At 44.2% G+C, this 24385-nt stretch overlaps 1 protein-coding gene across 4 annotated transcripts in view; it reads left to right on the plus strand.

Moving 5' to 3' along the window:
* The window catches only part of crebrf (creb3 regulatory factor), a 28585-nt gene extending 6044 nt beyond the window's left edge, over nucleotides 1-22541 (plus strand). Inside the window, exons 2-10 of one of the 4 annotated variants that reach the window (XM_061248941.1) lie at nucleotides 2400-2596; nucleotides 2680-2805; nucleotides 5565-5690; nucleotides 6597-7800; nucleotides 9659-9853; nucleotides 11279-11468; nucleotides 12228-12301; nucleotides 13687-13809; nucleotides 14234-22541. In XM_061248941.1, coding sequence (XP_061104925.1) covers nucleotides 5580-5690; nucleotides 6597-7800; nucleotides 9659-9853; nucleotides 11279-11468; nucleotides 12228-12301; nucleotides 13687-13809; nucleotides 14234-14352 — 2016 coding nt within the window. In that variant the 5' untranslated portion in view covers nucleotides 2400-2596; nucleotides 2680-2805; nucleotides 5565-5579 and the 3' untranslated portion in view covers nucleotides 14353-22541. The remainder of the gene's footprint in view (nucleotides 1-2399; nucleotides 2597-2679; nucleotides 2806-5564; nucleotides 5691-6596; nucleotides 7801-9658; nucleotides 9854-11278; nucleotides 11469-12227; nucleotides 12302-13686; nucleotides 13810-14233) is intronic. The other 3 variants (XM_061248942.1, XM_061248943.1, XM_061248940.1) reach the window with 3 other exon arrangements.
* Nucleotides 22542-24385: the final 1844 nt, after the last annotated feature.

Here is a 24385-nt window from a genome sequence, read left to right on the forward strand (position 1 = left end):
TTTTCTTTGGCAGGCCAGTAAAGAGTAGTCCAGGCAACTTAATATAAAAGCAGACTAGAGGAAGCTGATTCACTCAAGTTCTGTTCTTTCTCTAGATCACTGTCTTGATGAAATCAAGATTAAAGTCTAGGTTCTTGTCTTGAGTAAGATTAAAAGGAAGTTTTGACATTTGGCTGCTAGTTTTGGGCAACCGAGCTGTCTGGTTTTGAAATGCATCGCAATTGACACGCTCACATTGCCATATATTTCGTTTAAATATCCATAACTTTTTAGTTTGTGGGGTTGCAGTGGAACATTTATAACAAGATGGTGGGTTGGAGTGTCATTTTTATTCACACATTTGTCACTGTAGCTCAGACTCTCACTTACTCGCTAATGTAAACAGGAAGTGGCTTTTCCACTGGCAATCTCAAATCACAGATCAGTCTCATTTGAGACCTACACGCTCACCGTGCACTTTATTAGGAACATTTTAATTTTATTACAGCTACTTATTCATGCGATTATCTAACCAGCCTCTCTCAGTGCAATGCATACAATCATGTAGGTACGGGTCAGGAGCTTCAGTTAATGTTCACATCAACCATCATAATGGGGAAAAAATGTGATCTAAGTGACTTTGACCGTGGAATGATTGTTGATGGCAGACAAGGTTGTTTGAGTATCTCAGAATCTGCTGATCTCCTGTTATATTCACGCACACAGGTGCAGAAAACTAACAAAAATCCAGTGAGCAGTTCTGCAGACAGAAACGCCTTGTTAATGAGAGAAGAAATGGCTAGACTGATCAAAGCTGACAGGAAGGCGATAGTAACGCAAATAACCACACATTACAACAGTGGTATGCAGAAGAGCATCTCTGAACACACAACGCATCATAACCTAAAGTGGATAGGCTACAGCAGTAGAAGACTGAAAAATAAGTCTAATAAATACGTAATAAAGTGCTTGGTGAGTGTAGCTCACATGTGGTTTCTCAGTCATGTCAGCTTGAGGTAGCCTCTGTATTTTTTTCCCACCAGATGACCGTTTTTGTAAATTAAGGAGAATTCTGGTTATTGAAAGCCTTTTTGAGGAAATAACACATAATGAGTGTCAGACCATCTGTGCTTTAATAACCAGGCTCTGCTTTGCTCCTGTTTTAGGAGCAGTTGCTCCTGAAAATTGATGTGTGCTAACTGGAAAATAAATAATTCAGCAGTACATCTGCAAATCGGGATGCTTTAGTGTGCTACGCAGTGATGTGTCCAGTGTTAATGTAACTCTGGCCATAACTGACTCTGTAAGAGTTCATTAAACATTGAACATTCTAGCATGTACAAAATCTTTCAACTTAAAAAATTGTTAGTTTAGAGCTAACGGGTGCTCCTGCATTTGGAAAGAGCATTAGCGTGGGGCTAGCAGGTGCCCGTGCATTTGGAGAAAGTGTTAGCATAGAGCTAGCAGATGGCCCCTACATTTGGGGAAAGCTTTAGCATAGAGCTAGCATTTCAGCAGGTTGCGGTCTGTTTTGTGGGGACAGGCACAGGGAACATCGCACTGGAGAGAGGGGGGTTCTTAGTTTTTCAGCTGGAGTGCCCTACTACTTGCAGCACGGGGGGGGGGGAGGGGGGGGGCAGCGACAGAAGATGAGTCCGACTCGCCGTGCCTGCTGACAGGATGTGATGTCGAATCTGTCACGCCCATTTTCATGTTTTGTTATGCAAAGAGTGGCTGCAGTCCTCCTCCCCCCCCCCACACCACCCCCTCTCCTCTCCCCCCGCCCCCCCCCCCACACCACCCCCTCTCCTCTCCCCCCGCCCCCCCCCGCCCCCGCTGCCCCCCCACCCCTCTGCTTGCGGCTCGGACCGAACGGTGGGAGAAAGAGCCGGGGCTGTTTAAAAATAGCCCGGTGTTCCGACCGTAGGTCTGCCTCCCATCACATTAGCACGCCCGCCTGTGGGGCTCCGCCGCCCGTCAAATGACTGCAGAATGGCCGGAAAGATGTTCGCAACTCTGCCAGCGACTCGGGCGAGAAAGGTTCCGTCTCGTTGACGTCTTCTCTCTCTTTTTAAAAACATTGTGCCTGTGCACGGCCGAATCGAAGCTTATCCCCGACGGCACCTGAGCCCTCGCTGTGGTTAAACGGAACAGCTGTGTCTGGCAGGCTCTCACACACACACACGCACACACACACACACACACACACACACTTTCTGCACGCTCGGACAGATAGAGGAGTACAGCACGTTCCGGCCACTTGTTTGATTCTTAATCCCTTCCTGTGCAAAGGGGACTCCAGTGTTCTGCTGTAATGTTGTTTTGAACGCTCTGTGCGGGTGATGAGGAAGGGTTACGTTGCGTTTGTATGTTTTTAATCCTCCTTCCCCTCGTCTGTCTGTCCGTCTGTCTCCTCTCAGCGGAGGATAGCCGGCGCACGAGGACGAGAGGAGACGGCGAAACGGCCTCTCGGGCTTGTGGGTAAAAAACCTCACCTGTGACCGGAACCATCGATTTCTCCTGGTCTGGGACGAACGTGGAAACGCCCGGATCGGGCCGGCCACGGCGAATACGTTTCCGCTCGGAGCCTGAGGACCTGCTCTCAGCGATGCCTCAGGTAAGAGTCAGCTGACCGGAGTAACTGTGTTTAGTGCGTCAGGTAGGAGTCAGCTGACCGGAGTACCTGCTCTTGTCCCTCAGGTATGAGTCAGCTGACCGGAGTACCTGTGCTTAGTGCCTCAGGTAAGAGTCAGCTGACCGGAGTACCTGCTCTTAGTGCCTCAGGTAAGAGTCAGCTGACCGGAGTACCTGCTCTTAGTGCCTCAGGTAAGAGTCAGCTGACCGGAGGACCTGTGCTTATAATGTGGATCTTAATAGTAGAATAGTGCACATTTCACTGGAATAGTACACATCTCAATGAAATAGTGTACATTCCACTGGAATAGTATGCATTTAGTATACATTTTACTCTATACACTGTGCATTGTCCCTATATGGTGCATATGTATCAGCTGACTGTGCTGTTCAGATTCACAAACAAAGTTAAAGAAACTTTGTGGTTTCACTTTATTGTACATTGCTCTGGATAACAGCATCTGCCAAATGACTGTAATGAAATGTAATGTAATGGTTGGGGTGAGCATTTATTATCTTTGGATTGTGCGGATGCAGACATAAAAAAATTTTGTTTTCTTAAAAATATTGTCCTTTTAATAAGAATATAAAATCCCTTTTTAATGAAGTCCATCTTCAGTTGTTTTCTTTGCGTTTTAAATAATTAAAGTCCTTGTTACAGACTCCTGGTATGGGAATCATCTAAACTAACATTGCCAAACCCTGCCTGGTATATTGCTAATTCTGTGCAGTCTGCTCTAAGGCTGCAGCTTGTCTTCGCCGTACAGAACAGGATAGTTGTACATCAGAATCGGATAGTGTTCAGAACAATGATGCTATGGTGAAGCGCTAACGGCAGGTCACGTGACTCCGGCATCCAAAAAACGAGAAAAAGTGCTTTATTTGTGCAGCGACTATAATGTACTACACTGTCCTAGGAGACCGCTCTGTGAAGTATTCGGTGTGATTGTAATGAGCGAGCGTAATAGCCCGGTAAATGTCGCTGATCGCGGCCGTGTAAAAACCCCGGGCCAGCCTGCCTGTTTAACCTTAAAATGTGCAAATGAAAAATCGGGTACACAATGTTCTCGGTCGCACTCCTGACACAAAATAATGAGTTGTCCTCTTTTGTGAGGCTTATTCTTTATTATTTTTTTATCTGCAGCCGGTAATGGTTGGGAAGATATAAATAACCCAATGTATCTGAGGTGTTGCGGTGGTCTTGAGGGGCTTGTTAAAGCCGTGTTCTCAACACTGGTATGTGTGCTGTGTGTTTACATTTTATTTTGCTTTTTTTTGAGTGTGTGAATTGTGGGAAAAACATGAAGGACACACTTGATTGTGACCCTGTCATGTGGCCAGTTAACTTGTGCCATCCTACGGTTTGGCCTATGGGCTATTCCATCCCGTTTTGTCATCAACAAACGCTTCGACCTGCAAATTAATACATACATACATACATACATAAAAGTCAGTCAATAAGTCAATAACTAAGGCAGGAAGTCAATCCCCGGTTGCCGGTTCAATCCCCCGCCCTGGGTATGTCCGTGAGCAAGACGCCTAACCCCCAAATGCTCCTGACAAGCTAATCGGCAGCCGTGCAGGTGTGGGAGTGTGTGTGAATGGGTGAATGAGAGGCAAAATGTTGTCCTCAGAAGGAATGTCCGCTTCACGCCAGGTCCCCTTCCCTCTCCGACCTCTCGGCCTCTCCTCCCGTAAATTAGGGTTTGGCTCCACACTGCAGCTGCAACTATCTGTTTTGTAGTTGGACATAAATACAGTTTCACTTTCAGTTCGTTGTTAGCCTGGCTAATTTTAGGCAAACAGGAGGACAGGCAGTGTGATGGGCTACAGTCTTGTGACCCGGAAAACGGTGTCTAAACCAGGCCTCTCTGGCCCTAGAAGTGCTGAGCTTTTGCTGCTTTTCATTTGAGAACAATAGAACAATACTGAAACAGATTTTTAAGGTTATAATCTGAAGACTGTGAGTTAATCTGCAGACCTCCGGAGGCATAATTTCACTGTTCAAGTGGCTTTAGAGTTACGTGAAGTGAAGTTTATTTTTATTTTTTTCGATTCAGAACCCATGATTGTGCCCATGGCAACCGTTGCAAAGCTGACAGGTCTTTTGAAATATCTAAAATTTCCATCATCACAAACAGAAACCACGTGGGCCAATAAAAAAACCAAAAAACCCAGAGCAGTGGTAGCCAACCCTGTTTCTGGAGATCTACCATCTTTTAGGTCAGGGATACTGAATCTTACCCGAAAGGGCTGGTGTTGGTGCAGGCTTTTGTTCCACACCAGTCAGTTACACACCTGATTCTGCCAACCAAGGTCCTTAGCAAAGACTAATGACAATGCTTGTTTAGTGAAAACCTACAAGGTTGGGGGCAGCTTGTAGCTTAGTGGCGAAGGTACATGACTGGGACCTGGAAGGTTGCTGGTTCAAGCCCCGGTGTAGCCACAGCCTGGTGTCCGCACGGCTGTTCGGCCCTTCAGCAAGGCCCTTAACCCCATATTGTCCCCTGCTTAGTCTAATCAACTGTAAGTCACTGTGAATAAAAGCCTCAGCTAAATAACTGTAATGTAATCTAATGTAATGTAGGTCTTCAGGAACAGGGTTTGTTACCACAGAGAGTGAACTGTGCCTTTAATCTGTATTTGATCAATATAAAAAATATGTCTTGATGAAAAACTTACCCCTAGAAATCTACTTCACGCTTTTAACCGCATTCAAACCAAATGTCTGAATGCGGATCGCAGAAAAATGGGACTGGATCCAATCGACGTTTAGTCCGTAAGTTAACCTTAACGACAGGCGCATAAATCCAGGCGTTGGCGGTTTTGTTAAGGAAAGAAAGGAGCGTGTGTTTGTGAAAGTGACAGTTGAGTGGAAACGTTGACCCAGGCGTGGGGGTTTTTATTTGGCAGTAACGTATGGATTTCCCCCTCTCTTCCTCCCCCCACAGCCCAGCATCAGCGGAATGCACCCTCCGTTCGGGGATGCGTTTCAGACCCACGGTTTTGCTGACCAGGTGCTGACCAGCACAGACCTGCTGGCTAGCATCTCAGATGCAGACTTCATGTACGAGCTGGTGAGTGCCCCCCCCCCGCCACTTTGGGGAGGGAGGGAGGGAGGGGGTGGGGGCTGGGGCATCATTATTAGCTGCCACTGGTGTGTACGTGCGCACGTGCGTGTGTGCATGTGTGCGTGTGTGTGTTGTGTGCGAGTGTGTGTGTGTACATATCTCTCGCTCAGAAAACAGACTTTCACTTTCACACCCTTATAGCAGATTTAAGGCTGTTCAGTGCCACTGAAGCTAGGACCAGGGCCAACGTAGATTTTTCTTCCTATGTTAAAAACTTGAATAATTGTACAAAATTGCAGACTGTCAGTTAATCACAGTCAATATTTGACAGTCATTGACAGTCCAAGGATCACTTTCAGTGTATGTTTAGCCACACAATTTTAAGATGAAAAGGACATAACATTTGTATGAAATGGAAGGGTACAGATAGATGGTTTGCAATGTTACTAAACCATTTTTCCCCCTGTGGGGAATCAAATTACTACCTCGGTTAAGAGTTTCAGTCACGACTGGAAATCACTGTAGAGGAACTAATGCTTTTGCTGTCCCAGTATTTAAATTATATTTCTCTTTTTCTGTCACGGTAGGGTGCTAAAACATCACAATTAATGCCTTTATAGTTTATACTTAACCCTTAAAGGTGTGAGGTTACAAATATGCTATTAGAATGTTCCTAGCCAAACATTATAATGCTGATGTCACAATCACTACTGGTGATTTGAAAGCAATGGAGTTCTAGAACACCGACTTGGAATTTTGGAAAAGCATTCTGAGAAACCTGCTCTTCAAAGGGTTATAGCATTCACGAAAAAAGAAACTGACAGAGCACATAGTGTGTTGCTGATATCAGGCGGTACAGTCATTTTATCAGCAATCTACAGGCATATTTACTTACTTCCCGTCTGTGTGTAGGACAGAGATATGAGCTGCAGACAGAGCCCGAGGGCTGATATGCCCATGGCGGGGGACTGCAGGGAGATGGAGGCCATGGAGCAGCAGCTGACGGGGGTTCTGGACGGAGACCCGGCCTGCACCTCCACCTTCGAGCAGTGGGACTCGTACTGGGAGGACGTCACCCACTACACCCGGCTGACCAGCTGCGACATCTGGGGCTCCAAGGAGGTGGACTTCCTGGGGCTGGATGACTTCTCCAGTCCTTACCAAGACGAGGAGGTCATCGGTCAGACGCCCACGCTGGCGCAGCTCAACAGCGAGGACTCCCAGCCCGTCGGGGACACGCTCTACCACCCCGACCTGCTGCTGAGCCAGAAGCCCCACCCCCATCCCGGCCCTGCCCCCGGGCCCGCCCCTGGCCCCGCCTCCTCACACGCCAAAAAGGCGCCTGCTAGGCTGTTAGCCGCCGGCGCCTGCTCCTCGTCCTCGGCCAGGAACCCCCTCCCGGATTTCGCAGAGGGCTCCCAGAAGGCCACCTGGCCCGTGGCTTCCAGCACGGAGACCATGTCGAAGGCCCAGGCTACAGGTCCCAAAATGGCGTCCGTCCCCTCGGACACCAAGGACTACGTCCGCAAGGCCAGCGTCCGCGTCAGCGCGCCGAGACGCGCCACTCCCGTCGCCATGCCGACCAGGCGAGCTGACGTCCGGGTTTCCGCGGAGACGGACGATGCTAACGCTGTTACCGTGGCGATGACAGCCGGCGCCCTGGTCGTACGGGATACGAAACCTGAGAGGCCCCAACTTTCGGAAGCCCCCGTTCGAATGGAGACGGCCGTTCCCCAGTCCGGAGAGTCCCAGAAACTGTTCCCCCCGGCGACAGGGGGGTGTCCCGGCCTGGTCCCCGCGGTAACCCTGGGCCCCGAAACCGGCCAGGACAAAAAGGAGGAGGAGCACAACTACTACCTGTTCCTCTCGCGGGGCAAGCTGGCGGGGAAAGAGGAGGCGGATGCCGAGGAGGAGGAGGAGCAGGAGGAACAGGAGGAGGAAGAGGAGGAGGAGGAGGAGGACGAAGAGGAGGCCGAACTGGACGACGAGGGGTTCGGCAGCGAGCACGAGCTCTCAGAGAACGAGGAGGAAGAGGAGGATGAGGAAGAGGAGGAGGAAGACGAGGACTACGAGGGGGATAAGGACGATGACATGAGTGACACCTTCTCAGAAGCAGGTAGGAGGCCGAAGATGGGCATTCCGCTCTGTACGCTGTATTACAGCTTCTGGAATCACACACTTCGCTATCAGCTACATGAACTGGCATTAACTAATGTACATTTTAACATTAATTAATTGATGTACAACTTACATTAAGCATGAAATTAACTTTTCATTAATGTATTTAACTCTTAACTAATGTATTAGTTACATGTATATTTATACTTTTAGGAAACCATATTAGCAAACCAAAATAGGATGAATTTGGTGACAAATACAACTGTTTTTTTCTTTCCAAATTGAATTGGCATTAACAAATGTGGTTGTTAACATGAATGAATGATTTAATTATGAACAAATACATTAACAAAGCTGTACAGATTAACTTTGCTGTAGTTAGTTAACAACAGCATTATTTAATGCAAATTCATTACCCTACTCGTTTACTTCTCCGAATTGAGCGTAAATACACACTGTCACTAAATTGTCTTTCTCAAGAATATTCTGGATAAAAGTGTTTAATTGGACCCAGATGGTTGCAGGGACACTTGTGGTAGCAGTCATCATATAGCAGATAAACTGACTTGGCCGTTTCGTAGCTGTGTGCAGTTATTTAGCATTTACATTTTTAGCTGAAGTGCTGATTCATTAGATCAGGGCTGGGAAGGGGGCGTTTGGACCTGGTCCAGGGATGGCTGCTTATGGAGAACCGCGGAGCTAAATTTGGAGAAAATATGTAGAATCAGTGAGTGTCTGGGGTGGGGTGGGGGTTTATGGCTGCGTGTGATTACCGATATTGCTGACCGCTACCCAAAAATATGCACTGGCAAACAATTTGTAGGGCTTATGCATTAGCTTTATTAAACCTCGCCAGGCTTTTGTACTGAATAAAACCGTTTTTTTTTCTTTCTTCCTTCGGTTATGAAATCTTGCTTATCATGCACTGAATAAGTAGTTGCGAATTCAGACACAAGCGAGACTTTGAAGGGGCGATACAGAAGGCTTTTTGTGGAGGGGAAGAGTATGTGCGGCCTAAGAATGCGTCAGCCTGCAAGGCCATGCTATCCCACAATGCCGTGTTTTTGGGTTACATTGTTTCATTGTCATTGGCTGGGCTCGATCTACCACCTACATACTGCAGCGCTCATGATGGAAGGGCATTGTGGGGGGAAAAGTGACATCACAACAGAACACTGTCTAACTAACCAGACTACCAAGTTGACCATAATCATTCAGTTTCACTTTTAACGTTGTAGGAACAGTGTGTAGGAGAGAGCAATTTTATCTGATAGGCGGATGTCGTTAGCTGTTATTAGCCACAGACTTATGGTTTTCTGTGCTGTAAGCCACACAGCTGCTTTCTGGTGTTTAGAAAAGCGCTAAAATGTGAATATATGAATAGATTTTGTGCTCATTTAAAGACTTGTAACTGACTGCTTGGTTCATTTCCTATGGAAAGTCCCCCCCTCAGGGTTGAGCCTGGAGAGATTATGACGATTTTGTTTGGCGGGTCCGCACCGTTTCTTTAATGGCAAAATGATATTATTTCAGATTGTTGAAATCCAACATACAAGCATGATCACAACAATGTGATCAACAGTGTAATTGCTATTTAACTGAACTGAACAATCAGCACTGGCACCATCCTAATACAACACCATTCCATACCCATGGGGCCCATCCATTCCTCTCTCTCCCACCATCTCCCCCCTGTCTCTCCTTCTCTCTCTCTCCCCCCTGTCCCCCCCTTTCTCTCTCTCCCTCTCCCCTTCCCCTCTCTCTCCCCCCTCTCTCTCTCCCCATCCCCCTCTCCCCCTTCTCTTTCTCTCCCCCCCCCCCCCCTCTCTCTCTCCCCCTGTCCCCCTCTCTCTCAGGGTGTGAGAATGACCCGGGGGAGGGGGTGCGGAGCCTGACGGCGGTGATTTCGAGGAAGAGGGGGAAGCGGCGCTACTTCTGGGAGTACAGTGAGCAGCTCCCGTCCTGCAAGCAGGAGCGCATGCTGATGCCCTCTGAGTGGGACAGAGACACGCTGCCTAGCAACATGTACCAGAGAGGAGGCCTGCACCACGGTGAGCTCACACTCACACTCTCTCTCTCACACACACACACACACACACACACACACACTCTCTCTCACCACACACACACACACACACACACACACACACACTCACACTCTCTCTCACGCACACACTCACACACACACACACACTCTCTCTCACGCACACACTCACACACACACACACACACACTCACACTCTCTCTCACGCACACTTACACACACACACACACACTCACACGCACACATTCTCTCTCGCTGTCTGAGTGGGACAGAGACGCGCTGCCTAGCAACATGTACCAGAGAGGAGGCCTGCACCATGGTGAGCTGCACTGTGGAGCACACACACACACACACACACTCACACACACAGACAGACACACTCACACACATGCACACCTGCTCACACACACACACACTCACACACATGCACTTCAAGGATCTAATTTCCCAAAATGTACAGTAATGTTCTCTTGGGGTACAAATGAAAAACGTTTTCCAAGCAAAAAATTTACAAATTAATTATAGACATAGCATAGCATTTGTACCTTTTTCGGCACTTATTCTACCTTTATTTCTGTGTAGAGATTGTTTTTGGTACTTAAATGCACACAAACATCTCTGTATGGATATCAGGACCTGAAATAAAACACTGTGGTATAGTAGTGTAGGTGTTCAGTACGGGACCTTTAAACACTGGAGCAGTGTTAGTGTTCACTACGGGACCTTTAAACACTGGAGCAGTGTAGGTGTTCAATATGGGACCTTTAAACACTGGGGCAGTGTAGGTGTTCAGTATGGGACCTTTAAACACTGGAGCAGTGTTAGTGTTCACTACGGGACCTTTAAACACTGGAGCAGTGTAGGTGTTCAGTATGGGACCTTTAAACACTGGAGCAGTCTAGGTGTTCAATATGGGACCTTTAAACACTGGGGCAGTGTAGGTGTTCACTACGGGACCTTTAAACACTGGACCAGTGTAGGTGTTCAGTATGGGACCTTTAAACACTGGAGCAGTGTAGGTGTTCAGTATGGGACCTTTAAACACTGGGGCAGTGTAGGTGTTCAGTATGGGACCTTTAAACACTGGAGCAGTGTAGGTGTTCACTACGGGACCTTTAAACACTGGAGCAGTGTAGGTGTTCAGTACGGGACCTTTAAACACTGGAGCAGTGTAGGTGTTCAGTACGGGACCTTTAAACACTGGAGCAGTGTAGGTGTTCAGTATGGGACCTTTAAACACTGGAGCAGTGTAGGTGTTCAGTACGGGACCTTTAAACACTGGAGCAGTGTTAGTGTTCAGTACGGGACCTTTAAACACTGGAGCAGTGTTAGTGTTCAGTATGGGACCTTTAAACACTGGAGCAGTGTAGGTGTTCAGTATGGGACCTGTAGTCTGTGGATGGGAAACTGACTCTGCTGGGTTTGGGAGCAGGGAAGTTTGCGGTGAAGAAGTCTCGGCGCACAGACGTGGAGGACCTCACCCCAAACCCCCGGAAGCTTCTGCAGATCGGCAGCGAGCTGCGCAAGCTCAACAAGGTGATCAGCGACCTGACGCCCGTCAGCGAGCTGCCCCTGACCGCCCGGCCCCGCTCCCGCAAGGAGAAGAACAAGCTGGCCTCCCGGTAGGGCACCTGACTCGCCTGGGCGACGGGAGACCTTACACACGTCCTTCCAGCTCTGTCTTTCTCTGTCTCTCTCTCACTTACTCTCTCTCTCTCCCTCCCTCACTCTCTCTCTCTCTCTCTCCCTCAGCCACTCTCTCACGCTCTCACTCTCCCTCACTCTCTCGCTCTCTCTCTCTCTCCCTCACTCACTCTCTCTCTCTCCCTCAGCCACTCTCTCACGCTCTCACTCTCCCTCACTCTCTCGCTCTCTCTCTCTCTCTCCCTCACTCACTCTCTCTCTCTCCCTCAGCCACTCTCTCACGCTCTCACTCTCCCTCACTCTCTCGCTCTCTCTCTCACTCACTCACTCCCTATCTCTCTCTCCCACACTCACTCTCTCTCCACTCTCTCTCTGTAGCTCTTTTGTACTCCCTCTTTTGGATTATAAAAATGTATTTATTCAGGTTTCTGTCATCTCCTGTTTCGTCAGATTTCTGTCACATCTTCTATTTGCATATGACCGATTTGTGCCTGATAAGTTTCTTCTGTCAGTTTTAATCCTGAACCCTTCGTCCTGTGCCTCATTTCCTCACGGTCGGTCCATGCCTTCTCCTTTTAGTCATCACTTTTCTTTAATGGCTTTCCCAAAACGTTGGGCTGATGCCAGCGAGTCACTCCTGTTGATTGCGGCCGCGTTCCCAGGCTGTCATCTGGACTTGTGTCTTTGCCGTGTCGAGTTTCCGCTGTTTTTCCCAACGCCGTTCCTGTTTTTCCCAGGGCATGCCGGCTGAAGAAGAAGGCGCAGTACGAGGCGAACAAAGTCAAGCTTTGGGGGCTGAACACGGAATACGGTAAAGCGCCCTGCCGAAAAAACTGCTCAAGCTCGGTTCTGAAACAGCTGGTAGCTGGTTGACCAGTTAGACCAGCTCTAAACTCAACATGGTTTGACCTGCTCAAGCTAGGTTCTGAAACAGCTGGTTGCTGGTTGACCAATTCAGACCAGCTTTGTACTCAACATGGTTTGACCAGCTCAAACTATGTTTTCAAATGGATGATAGCTGGTCATTTCAAACTGGTCATCGCCCCAGTGTGTCCCTTTGGGCTGTTTTCCATTCTGTCGGGGTTACTCTCGGTCATGCAGGGTTATGCTCGGTCATGCAGGGTTACTCTCGGTCATGCGGGGTTACTCTTGGCCGGGCTTATAGCACCAGTCGGGCAGAAGGCGTTTGTGTCATCTCTGACTCCATTGCACTTCTTTTTTTCTTCTCCTGCTGCCTGTTTTATGTCCAAACAGCAGGGCAACGCGCCTCGGCAAATATCTCAATCTCAATTTGTTTAACATTTAATCTTACATTAAACATTATCCAACCAGTATTATCCAGCATTACCTAACACATCTTACACCCAATTGCATAACACAATACCTCATTACTTTTATCCTATTTCGTCTCGCAGTTTGTCATTTATTTGGAACTCTATTTGTAAGTGTATTTGTATTAGTAGCCATTGCTCATCTCATCCTCTGTCAGTTTTGTATAAGTATTTGTAAGTGCGTTTGTATGAGTATGTGCATTTGTATTTGTATTTGTATGTGCATCTGTGTTTGTATTTGTAAGTGCATTTGCAATAATATTTGTAATTGTACAGTGGCTCTGTTGGCCCCACCCATTCCATCCTCTGTATGTTTTGGAAAGTATAGACTGTAGGCACCCATGTCTTCCTAAACTTGTGTAGTCAGCTGCTGCCTATTTTAATCTGCGGTCCACCAGCTGATCTGTGCAGGCATTGTGTTGATGGATCATTTTGCTTCTGCTGCCGACAATGGCGTAGGCTCCAAGATGACCAGAGCAGTGGCTTCTGTTCACTGGAGCAGGGATTACCAATGCCGACCAAAACACTCCTTCTACTGGTTACCATGGCCAATCACAGGCTGTCCTGTGAGACTACAGGCCCCAGCCAGCACTGGGGTTCAGGATTAGTATCCTGGGAACTGTAGTTTCAGCTGGACATCCCTTCCCACCCACCCCTTAATTTCAGTCTTCTCAGCAAGAAGATGAGTCATCCGCAAAGATTTGGCCGTTTTGGCTTGTCTGATGTCACTGCTGGAGGTGTAATAAGGAGAATTAAAACATTTGGGTGGGGGGTGTAAATGTCTGACACAGCTGTACATTTTCGTGATTTGGCTTGCCAATAAATGTCTGACACAGCGCTATGTTTTTGCGATTGTGTTCGGCAGATCGACTGCTGTTTGTGATCAGCGCCATCAAAGAGGAGATTGTGAGCAGAGTGGAAGCCATCTCGAAAGACAAAGGAACAAACATGGCCGACGCATTGGAGTGCCTCATCAGTGAAAATCTCGGTAAGCTTGTCAACCATGTTCCACAGCAGGTCAAACTGTAATAGATGTTAATAAAGCATTAATAACTGCTCTGTTAGGGCTTATGTAATAATTTGAAGATGGTTAGGGTTTGAGATTGGGAAATTAAACTGAAAGTTTTGTGTGTGTGTGTGTATTATAGCCGCCAAATAATTGTCTCTTTGCTTTCCCCATCAGTAGCCATTTTAGGTAATGTTTGTGGCGAACAGAAAGTTCGTATATGTTTGCGAGTATTAGCTAACGTTAGCTGAGGTTTGTCATCTTGTGTTCATGTCTGGTCTTGCCCGCGTTGGGGCTTTCCGACGCTCGGTTCTTGTTCAGCAGAAGTTTTGGTGCACAGGAAATAGCAGCAGGGGCTGTCTACCGCTCGCTCTGCCTCATTTGTCCCGACTTCCTGTGTTCACAGTGAGGTCACCGGTCGCCGGGCAGACGTCAGACTTTGTGAACCAGATCCTGGAGTCCACCAGCAAGGGGGACCCCACAGGGGGGCTGGTGGGGCTCCGCGTGCCCACGTCCAAAGTGTAGAGAGGCCTGGAGGGCCCGCGCCGGAGGCCCCGCGCTGGAGGGCCCACCCCTGGAGCGGATCGACCCGTCCGCACCGTTCCTGTTCCCCAAACCTGTAAAAGGCGTCCCGTTTCTGCATGCTCATTCCATCTATAAGAGATACCCCACATGCCTAGTGTGAATATATCATACATATATATTATGCCTTTTAATTTGTTTGTATATTTATATTATGCAATTATGCGGACATGGAGAGAGTAGAGATCGCTAGGGTTCAGGTGTGCGAGCGATGTTTCTTTGCATGTGGTTTGTAAACTTTATCTATGAGCCACCAGTTGCAAATACGAAACCAGCAAAGAGAACCCATACGTTCCTGGTATTTTTCTTCATTTAAACAAAAAGGAAAAAAAAAAAAAAGAAGGAAAAAAAATTTGCACTCAAATACATTCATGTTTTCGGTCAGTCCGTGCTATAGCCCTTTCTTATACTCATATATCTCCCAGCCTGAGAAAGGTCTGCTTGCCACAGCGTCATTTAAGTGGTGGTAGAAGAACAACCACTGTGGATATACTTAACCCCCAAATATTTCGCAAATTCATTTGCTCAGAAAATGTCAGGTCACACCTGTCAAGTCTACAACTGTGCTAAGAACAAAAAAAGAAAAGGTATACCGCTGTCCATTTTCCAGTAAAGGAAACAAACATTTATGGGTTGTTGGGGAAGATGCAACCCAGTGGCTGACCAACTGCAGCCAAGTACAAGTGCGTGAAATGTTCAGAAGCATGTATCAGTTATTAATTTGCAGTAGCTGGGGCTGAAAAAACAGTGCTTTGCTGACATTGGGGATTTGTATTGTGGATTAGGATGCAGTTGGCAAGCAGTTGGGTATTTTTGATAAATTTGGCTTGAGCGTTCTTGAAGACTGCTTAGTGAAGTTCCGTTGCCTTCTCACCGTTGTAGAGTGGAGAGGAATTAAAATGGAGGACACTGAGGCAGAAACAAAATGGCTGCCCCGGTGCTGTCATTGGCCGATGAGTCAAAATGATGAAAATTCTGCCAAACGTTTTTATTGAAAATCACCGTAGACTATGCGAACGGAGAGGAAGTTCCCCCATTTGTGCTCAGTTTTGTAAATGTACAAAAAGTAATAATCATTGTGCCTTGTATTTAAGATTTAGTCAAGAGTGGATTGCAGAACTCCCAGATGTTTAAGAAAGTGTACTTTTTCACAGAAGCTGTGAGTAAGAGCCAGAGAGGAATATGCTTTGTGGATTTTCTCATTATTTTTAGCTCTTCAAAATATTCTGAATGTACATAGGGATGCAGAGGTTGTTGACATGGGCCACAGAGTCTGTTTGTTGTATCATAAGATGGCTCTCACAAATGTTACTTTGGTTTTTTGGTACTTTGCTGGTGGGGAAGGGGACTAAAAAGAGAATATATTAAATATACAAAAGATAAATATTTGCACACTATATTTTGATTGTTTTTTTTTTTTTGTACCAAAGATGAATGCAACAAAAATGGCTCGTAGCCAGATTTAAGTAAGGTTTTGCACAGCTTACCTGACACCGTACTGAATGTAAAAAAAATACATACATAAAATAAAATGGAAAAAAAAAAGTGGGAGGGTTCAAGGATCCATTGGACTGTGAATTTTGCTTAGGTCCAGTTATACACAGAAAGAAGCATTCATTCACTTTTCTGTGGCTTCTGCTGTTCTGCTTGTCGGCTCCTCAAGCTTACAGATTAAATGAGAAAAGAGTTTGGGATTCTTCACCCAAAATTGTTTTGGTTTTTTGTTTTCCAAGTCTATTAGGGAAAGCATTTAATTGTATGATTTTATTTAGCATGTTGGTCAGACATTACCACAAATAACCAAAAGATATAGTATTTGTATAGTTTATATATGTAAGAGAAAAGGGTATACATACATTTTATATATGATAAATATTAAGTACTGTATGTGTAGTATTTATAGTATGTAAATAAGTATATTCATAGACATTCACACTCAACTAGGTTGCCACTTTTTCAATTAATGTCTTGTTAAACATGATACACTTTGAAAGATCGGTCTTCAAGGATAAAATGTTTAAAATGAGAAAATAATCAATTTTATATATTTTTGTATAGCTAGCCTTTGCTTTCATTTTATATTGTCCGTGTTGGTTCCTTTTGAGATTTATTTAATGACACTGAGAGCTTTTCCTGGCTGTTTGCACTGTATATGAAACTTAGATGGCATTAATAACATTAACTCGTTCATAGCTAGAGTTTTTAGTTTTGGTTGTAGAAACTATGGCATCTTGCTAATTTCAATGCTGTGGCTTTCATATAGAAGACATCACATTTTCAATATTATTCTGGTTTCTCTTTGCCATCAGTGTACAGATGGACACTCTCTGTATTTGACAGTTGAGGACTAAAAAGCACTTTCTGAACAGTCAGAATATTTAAAAAGAAACATTTTTTTAAAGTCGATGTCATTTTTATTGTGTTTGGCTTAGCGATTTACAGATATTTCCCATAGATGCATACAAATTCAGCCACCTAAGCTCTTATTTTCACTTTCATATTTTGAGATCAGAATGGATCAGATATTAGATGCCTCTCTGGTTTAATGCTGCTTTTAACAAAGTTGGCTGAGCTTTGTATTTTTAAACTGAGTTTGCCACCTACACGAGGGCGCCCACACCTTGTATAACTTCCATTAAGAGATTAAATGATAAGATTAGCTGTAACTAGGTTAAATCAATCTGATTACATGGTTGAATAAGACCATGTTGGACTTTGTTTATCCAGCAAGTCAATTCACTTACAGTTTGTTGTGATGTCAGGTGACTGGCAAAGAGGAAGTTGAGTTTGCTGAACAATGCCCCAGCTGAGGTCATTCTCCTCAGATCGTAAAACATTCCAAAGTGCACATACCGTGTTTTCGCATACCGGCTGAACCAAATTTAAACTGGCAGGAATATCTGGGTTGCGTTCTGACACGTTCCATCGTTTAGGAATTGGTCAGATCAGTTCAGTCTTACCCTGTCCAAATTGCAGTCTCGCTTTGCCAACATTCGCGCGATTAGCACAATTAGCACGAGTTAGCTGCTGAAAGGGAGAGCAAGTTGGAGTTCAACTTATTTTTTTAAATGCTTGAGTGTGAAAGGTACCTTGACTCAAAAGGCTACGTACCAAAACAATCTCAGCTCAAAGCTGGTTGAGGTTTTGAAGGGGGTAGGCTTGTATCTCAGAGGGATTGGTTTATCTGTATTTTGGTGCGTTTTCTTGGCGCTATAACTGGGTATTTTTCATCTTGAGATTAAAAAGCTGTAATCGTGCAGTTGTAGCAAAAAAAAAAAAAAAAAGATTTTGATTTCCACTTGTCTTCTGACGCCCCTGCATAGAAAAGGCATAGGCCTAACTTACCTCATGATATTGTTTGAATTAATTTAAGATGGCTTACTTTCTCAGAAACCAGAATGATGTTTAAGCATTGAGGAAAAGTGTGTGTTTGTACGTGTTACAATTGTTACTTGCAGTGTAGATGACATCATCTATTCCGTCCATGGTTTTGTCTTGACCACAGTGTCTCCTTTTGTAAATATAAAGTATGCTAAAAATGTACTTATAATATTTCTATATAATGAGTTCATGTAGTGGGTTTATTATTACATGTAAGATGAAAGAGAAAGCACTTTGTCTTTTTTCTTTGTTAAAAAGCTGCTATATCCAACTCACCAGAATGCTGCAGTGAGCACTGAACTTCAGTGAGCTGACAGAGACCGGAAGAGAGTCTAGAGACAGCAGCCAATCAAGTTCCTTTGTTCTGATGATGACTCGTGATGATATCATGACTCATTTGCCTTCAGTAGAGATTTCCTATGGAAACCAGAATCTGCTTTGGCTTCTTCCCTTCAGGTTGATGTATACGTGTATAAAAAAAGAAAAGGTGTTAGGGCATCTCTTCTGGACGTTTCCACATGAATGATTATTTTTTCAATGTACTGGTTAACCCGTTGTTGTTTTTGTGCTCTGTTTGGGGGGGGCGTCTGCTGTGTCTGGAGACTTTTTTGCTAAATGCTCTCCTCTCTGGAAAGGTGGAAAGGAAAAGCCTATATCTGTGTACTGTATGCGATATGCCGTTGGCAGTGGACAGTTTCATTAGATGACGAGCCCTGCAGGTGTTTCATCCGTTCACAAAAGAAAGCCAAGCTTAGGTGTTAAACCCATTGTTGCGATGGAAATGCTTCCTGGCTCTCGTAGTACTGTAAACAACCGAAGCACTTCAGCCTGGCCCTGGCTCAAGGCCTGTGAGGAGGAAACGTTGGCGAGGAGGGGGATCGGATGTCGATGTCGCTTAAGCGTTCTTGAGTTGCATCTACCGCGTTCTCTATCACTGTAGCTTCACGAAAAGCAAAGTGTTCTTTGCGTGTCTTTAAAGGAAATATTCTTTACATGATGATCAGCTTGACCATTTAACCTGGAGTGACTCTGTGGCGTTTTAGAGGTCTAGAAAAGGGTTGTGATTCTATGCTGTTCACTATTATTTCTCTGTACTGATTGTTAGAGAGCAAGTCATAATTTCCTTCAAAGCAAATACGATGATTTGTTCAGTTCACGATAAATAAAATGAACACAGGTTATATTCTATGTTTATATATCTAAAACAGTGGAGTGGGTGCCTTTAGATATATTTTCTTAATTTCCTTATGATTTTGGCATGCTTACTGTACGTCTGGTGTGTGTGTGTGTGTGTGTGTGTGTGTGTGTGTTTGTCTGTGTCTGTGTGCTTGCTTGCTTGTGTGCGTGCGTGCGTGCGAGTGTGTGTGTGTGTGTGTGTGTGTGTGTGTGTGTGTGTGTAATAATGGTGTTGATGGGGCACTATGCAGGTTTTAAAGCATAATATTACATCTTCAGTTTTTCTAGAATATTTGTCTTCAGGTATCTTTGCTTATTTTGTTTTTTAGATAGAGGCATAGGCTTATGAAAGGTTTGCTTGAAACCATTAATCAATCAGCATAGTCCTATGGTTATGGAAGTGGTGGATTTGCAGTGTACTGACCTGTTCAAGCGGCTTCTGAAAGTGGTCGTGTGTGAAGTTCACTCAACCACACGCGGTTTCCTGTGAACCGGAGGACCTGGCGGGTCTCACATTGCCTCTGAAGAAGTCCTGTCTTAATGTGGTGAAATAACTTACTACTCTTGAACTGGCATAGCCTGTGGGACGTTGTTGGTCCTACTACAGGGTCGATGTTCTTTTCTTGTATTTCATCGTACGTTAAAGCGTTGCTTTGAAGCAAATGTCACCGCAGAGTTCATACACATTGCATCTCCTCCCCCCCCCCCCCAATTCATTCCTGTCAGATGAGGTTACACTCCAAAATTGTACAGCATGTCAAGGTTTTTTGTGTGTAGGAATGAATAAAGTAGATAAATGTATTTCGTTAGATAAAGGACTGGGAATGTGCTTGGCATGGCTCCTCATGCATGTAGACTCGTACTTCCTGCGGTGTTAAGAACCACTGACGGAACCGACCCGACCCGGCCCTGCATCTGCGCTGGGGGGGGACCGCTGAGGCCCTGGTGACTATGGCCACAGTATCTGAAATAAGGAGAAACTGAAGGTTTTGCACATACTGCTCACAGTCCAGCCATTTGGGTTCTATCCTTTATCTGGTTTTGAAGCTGTGAAAGTACAAACGGCTACTTTCTAAAAGAAATACCCCACAAGATATTGCACTTGGTTTTGCAAAAATATCCAACTTATTTTTAATATAATGCCTGCTCAATCAGGTGCCTTACTTAAAAAATGAGAATTTAAACTTTATTTATTTTTTTCCTCAAGTGTTCTACATGTTTTATACCTAAAAGCTTAAACTGATTTTAGCCCAACATACCAAGAATTTCAATTCTTTTTATAATTTAGCTAAAAGCAGTTTTTTGTCTGCGTCAGATGGACTACATTGAGCGTTGACCTTACAGATGAATGTAGTCTTCCTTCAACGGATTAACAATGGCACGACAAAGAACATTAAAATGCAAAGAAGTACCACAGACTGTCCAAAGACAACTGCAGACATTTGACTTTCACAGGAGTTCTCTGTATGATCTATGGTCAGCTGTTTTCTCTGTGCTGTAAAACTGTGTTGCTTTTTTTTGTTAGTTTTTTTCTAATTCATGGTCTAAGTATTTAATGTATTTGCAGGTTGTTTTTTTTATTATTTCCATTTAAGATACATTTGGCTGTTGCTTTTTGTGTCTTCACCTGTTTTATATCCTTAATTATCATTTGTAATTGTAGGGGTTTTATTCCTTTTTTAAATAACAAAAAAAATCAGCATGTGCAGCAACATGAAGATTTGTTTATATGGAAATTCTGCAGGTCTGTACAACCAGGGCTGTATCAAATGGGGTTTTTGTGTGGTTTTTCCAAGATAAATATGTAGAACTTGTTCCGTAAGGGCAGTCTTAAGCACTTCACTGATATGTCCCTTCAGAATTAACCGAGATTAATGTGCCTCTTAATTTAGCTGTACTGTAAACATTTCAGATGAATCTTTCTCATGGCAGTATTGCGTACTAACACGGTGGTGGCCTTCAGCAGTTGTTCGTCAGTGAACAAACCTGGTTTTTAAACAGAAATTCAGAAAACGACGCATGAGAGATTGGCATCGCTAACCTAAGATGGAGAGGCACATACTGTAGGCCTTTTTGTCTTCTCTTCCAGACCACTGTGCTGTCGGGCTGTTCGAACATCGCACGCATGTTCACACAGCTTCACCGTCTTTTACTGCGTTACCTTCACACAGTACACAGGAATATTCATGAAATCCGGCCCGCCTTCCGAGTTTATTGAAGCTTGCTGACTTCTCTGAACAGGGTGGCCACTCAATTCCCTTTAACAGTCAAACAAATGTGCTTATTCTTATTGCGATGGACTATAAAATGAATAGGAAAATGAAGGCTGGAATCGTATCCTGTTACCTCCGGTGGTGTGACTGTGCTGAATCTGTAAAGTGCTGGAACGGTTTCTTGTCGTACGTCTCTAGTCATGTGTTGTTACCATGGCTGCTCCAGAATCTGTTCAAGCTACTTGGATATCAGTGTAAAGCGTCAGGGTTCTCTGAGATAGCCGGGGCTTTGGGAAATAGCCGACGTGTAAGGTGATTGACGTATTTTCCAGTTGATCAGTTAACCGGATGACTGAAAGTTACCGTATTGGTGCTTTATTTAAGAATGTGGTGATGGTGAGGCTGTAGCCTACAGGGTCATTGGGATGGGCGGACCATCCATACTGATTAAAAATAAGAAAACAAAAAAAAACCTTTACCAAGCACACAGACTCATTTGTTATTCAGGAGTTACATTTCCTTCCAAACTTGAAACAAAGTCAGAATACCTAACAGCAATATCAACGTGACGTCGTGAAACAAATGTTACGTGAATGTTTGTTTTTTGGCATTCATCAGTAACAGAAAAAAATATATATATACACGTGTATTACTTCAAAACCACAAAACTGTTCAACTGTTATGCATCTGTGGAACATTTGATTTTTTGGGGGGAAATCAAGAAACCTCACCCTCTTCTAAAAACACACAGTACCCTTGTTGTTATGCTTCTAATGTTGTATGGTATACTACTTGAGAACTAGCATGGGGTTTTTAGGTAACTAGTAGTGTGTGTGTACTCCCAAAGTGTAGCCTTGTTCACAGTAGGAAGACTGTATTTCATTGCTAAGTGCTCTATTGAAGATTTTCTGGTGACATTTTTAAGCGATTCTGCAGATGTGCATCCTGCTGAGAGTATCTTGATCCTATTAGTCAGGTCTACACTATCTTCGTAATTCACATATGCCTGTTCAAGACAATATCTAAACCGCTGTTATGTTTATGTTGTTTTACCGTCGTGCTGGTTTTCTGCTTTTATGTTTTGATGTTTCTTTCCTTTTCCTGAGGCACAATTTGTCAGATCAGAACTGTTTTGGATTATATGCCTTGTGTGTGTGTACAGAGGTAGAACAAGCAGTTAAATCTTAATTGATTTAAAAAATGTGTTTATTTTGTTATTGTGCCTCGTTTTTGTTTTATCGTTATTATTAAATATCAGTGTATTTCACAGCATTGTGTCAACCAGGTACCACATTTGCTTGTAACCATAACTGTCTAATTCTATAATTGATTTCATTATTAAAAATAAACTCTAAAAAAACAGTTTATTGTGGTCATTCTTTAACATGCTTATCTGGTTTCATTGTTGACCAAGTTCTATTGAAAATGAGAGGAAGCATTTTGTCAAAGTCAGCGAGCACAATAAAAACATTGTGAAAGATGAAAGATTAGAGGAAAAGGAATTTAGCATTATGCTTCCGCACGCCATTCGTTTGAATCTTGGGACTGAACTATTCTTGACCTTTTCTGAACATTCAAGTGAGAGATTCTTTATAAAGAAACATTAATACATTTGCATGATTCCCAATAAATAAAATGTATTCTTTATTTTGTATTACATTAAACAGTACAAGCACACATACAAAATAAAGAAATACATAAAACTACAGCAAATGTCATTGTGGTGTAGAAAAAGAGAAAATTTGATGATTACTAAAGTTGAAACATTTTCATTCCTGGGGATAGGCTACTACAGTGAACAGGAAGCCTAAGCCTGTGGGTTCAGATATATTTTTCTTTTAATATGCATAGCTCCTGTGCTTCAGTGGTATGCTTTGCATCATCCTCTCCTCCCTACAGAGTACAGATAACTTAACCATTACAATAACACTAAGAACACAAATAGAAAAACTAAAGTTGGGTCAGGGCCCTAAACGTAAATGCTGTTGTGCCACAAAAGTAGGCGATTCAGGGGGGGGAACTACTGGATATAATCAATTATTGGAGCCCTGTTTTATGGTCTATATGAATAGGTACTGTCGTGTCTAGGAAACGACAGAGTCCAAATCTTCAATTTGTCGAAAAACATCTTCGTGAGGGAAAAGACGACACCACGGCAGCAAGATCTTCAGGAAAATCAGACTTTATTAGCACACGTGCATAAAGCCGGAACAGTTCTCCAGAACTGAACCCCGACTTCTCATTTTTACCAAGAGCAGGTGCGGGGTGAAGTGAGGACAGGGGGAGTCCTGAAGGAGTAAATGTACGTTGCATTCTTTGCTCTCATTTCAACAGTTTTCACTGTGGTTTCTTGCGTTTTCATAAGCTCAGCTATAATTAATGTTCTAGGTCAAATAGATACACTTCTGGCATAAAACATCGAGAGTCCCGGAGAAATCAGCTGGAAAGATATCTTGCTTTGCCCATGTCCTTGACAGTTCGAGACGCCTCCCCCCCCAGCTGGCTGCTGTCTAATTCTAGCACAATTTAGCAGTTCATCAGTTTGAAACTATAAAGGGTACATATCATACTTTAATACAGATATATTGATAAACTTTTAGCACACATCGTCGAGCGCTTTGGAGGAACCAGCCTGCTCACTAAGGTGGAGTCTGATCTTGACTTGTGATTGTTTATCATGCTTTTAGGAGGGAGATCTTTTGTTCTGTGAATTTTCCCCTACAGTACATTACATTCTTAACTTAACGGTTACCGTTTTATAAAAGCAATAACTCACTCCAGGGCCTGGTATATTGTAATTTTATCACAGCTACTTGGGTTGCCTCCGCTGCGTGTCCGGCCCATAGACTGTGTTAAAATGGTCGGGCCAAGCAATGTCCCTTAGCTGTGGTAAAATTACAACATACCACCACTTGTCGTGAGTTATTGCTTAAGTAGCCGATATAACACGTTCACCAATATTAAAATGTATCAAGATCTAGCTGTGTTTTTGCACAGGCAGATTTTAGGTTATCAAGTTGAACATTGTATGACATATAGGCTAATTAGGCTGAAAACGGTGAGCAATATGATTTATGTCTACTGAGTAGGCTATGTTATACATTGACAATTTCCCTCCGCCACTATCCATCTCTCTAAATGGTTAGTGAAGCTGATCCTGCAGCAGTCTGTATAAGCAGAAAATAACTGAACCGAAACCCAGCTTA

The sequence above is a fragment of the Conger conger genome, chromosome 7, assembly GCF_963514075.1.
Source record: "Conger conger chromosome 7, fConCon1.1, whole genome shotgun sequence".
NCBI classification, from domain to species: Eukaryota; Metazoa; Chordata; class Actinopteri; order Anguilliformes; family Congridae; genus Conger; species Conger conger.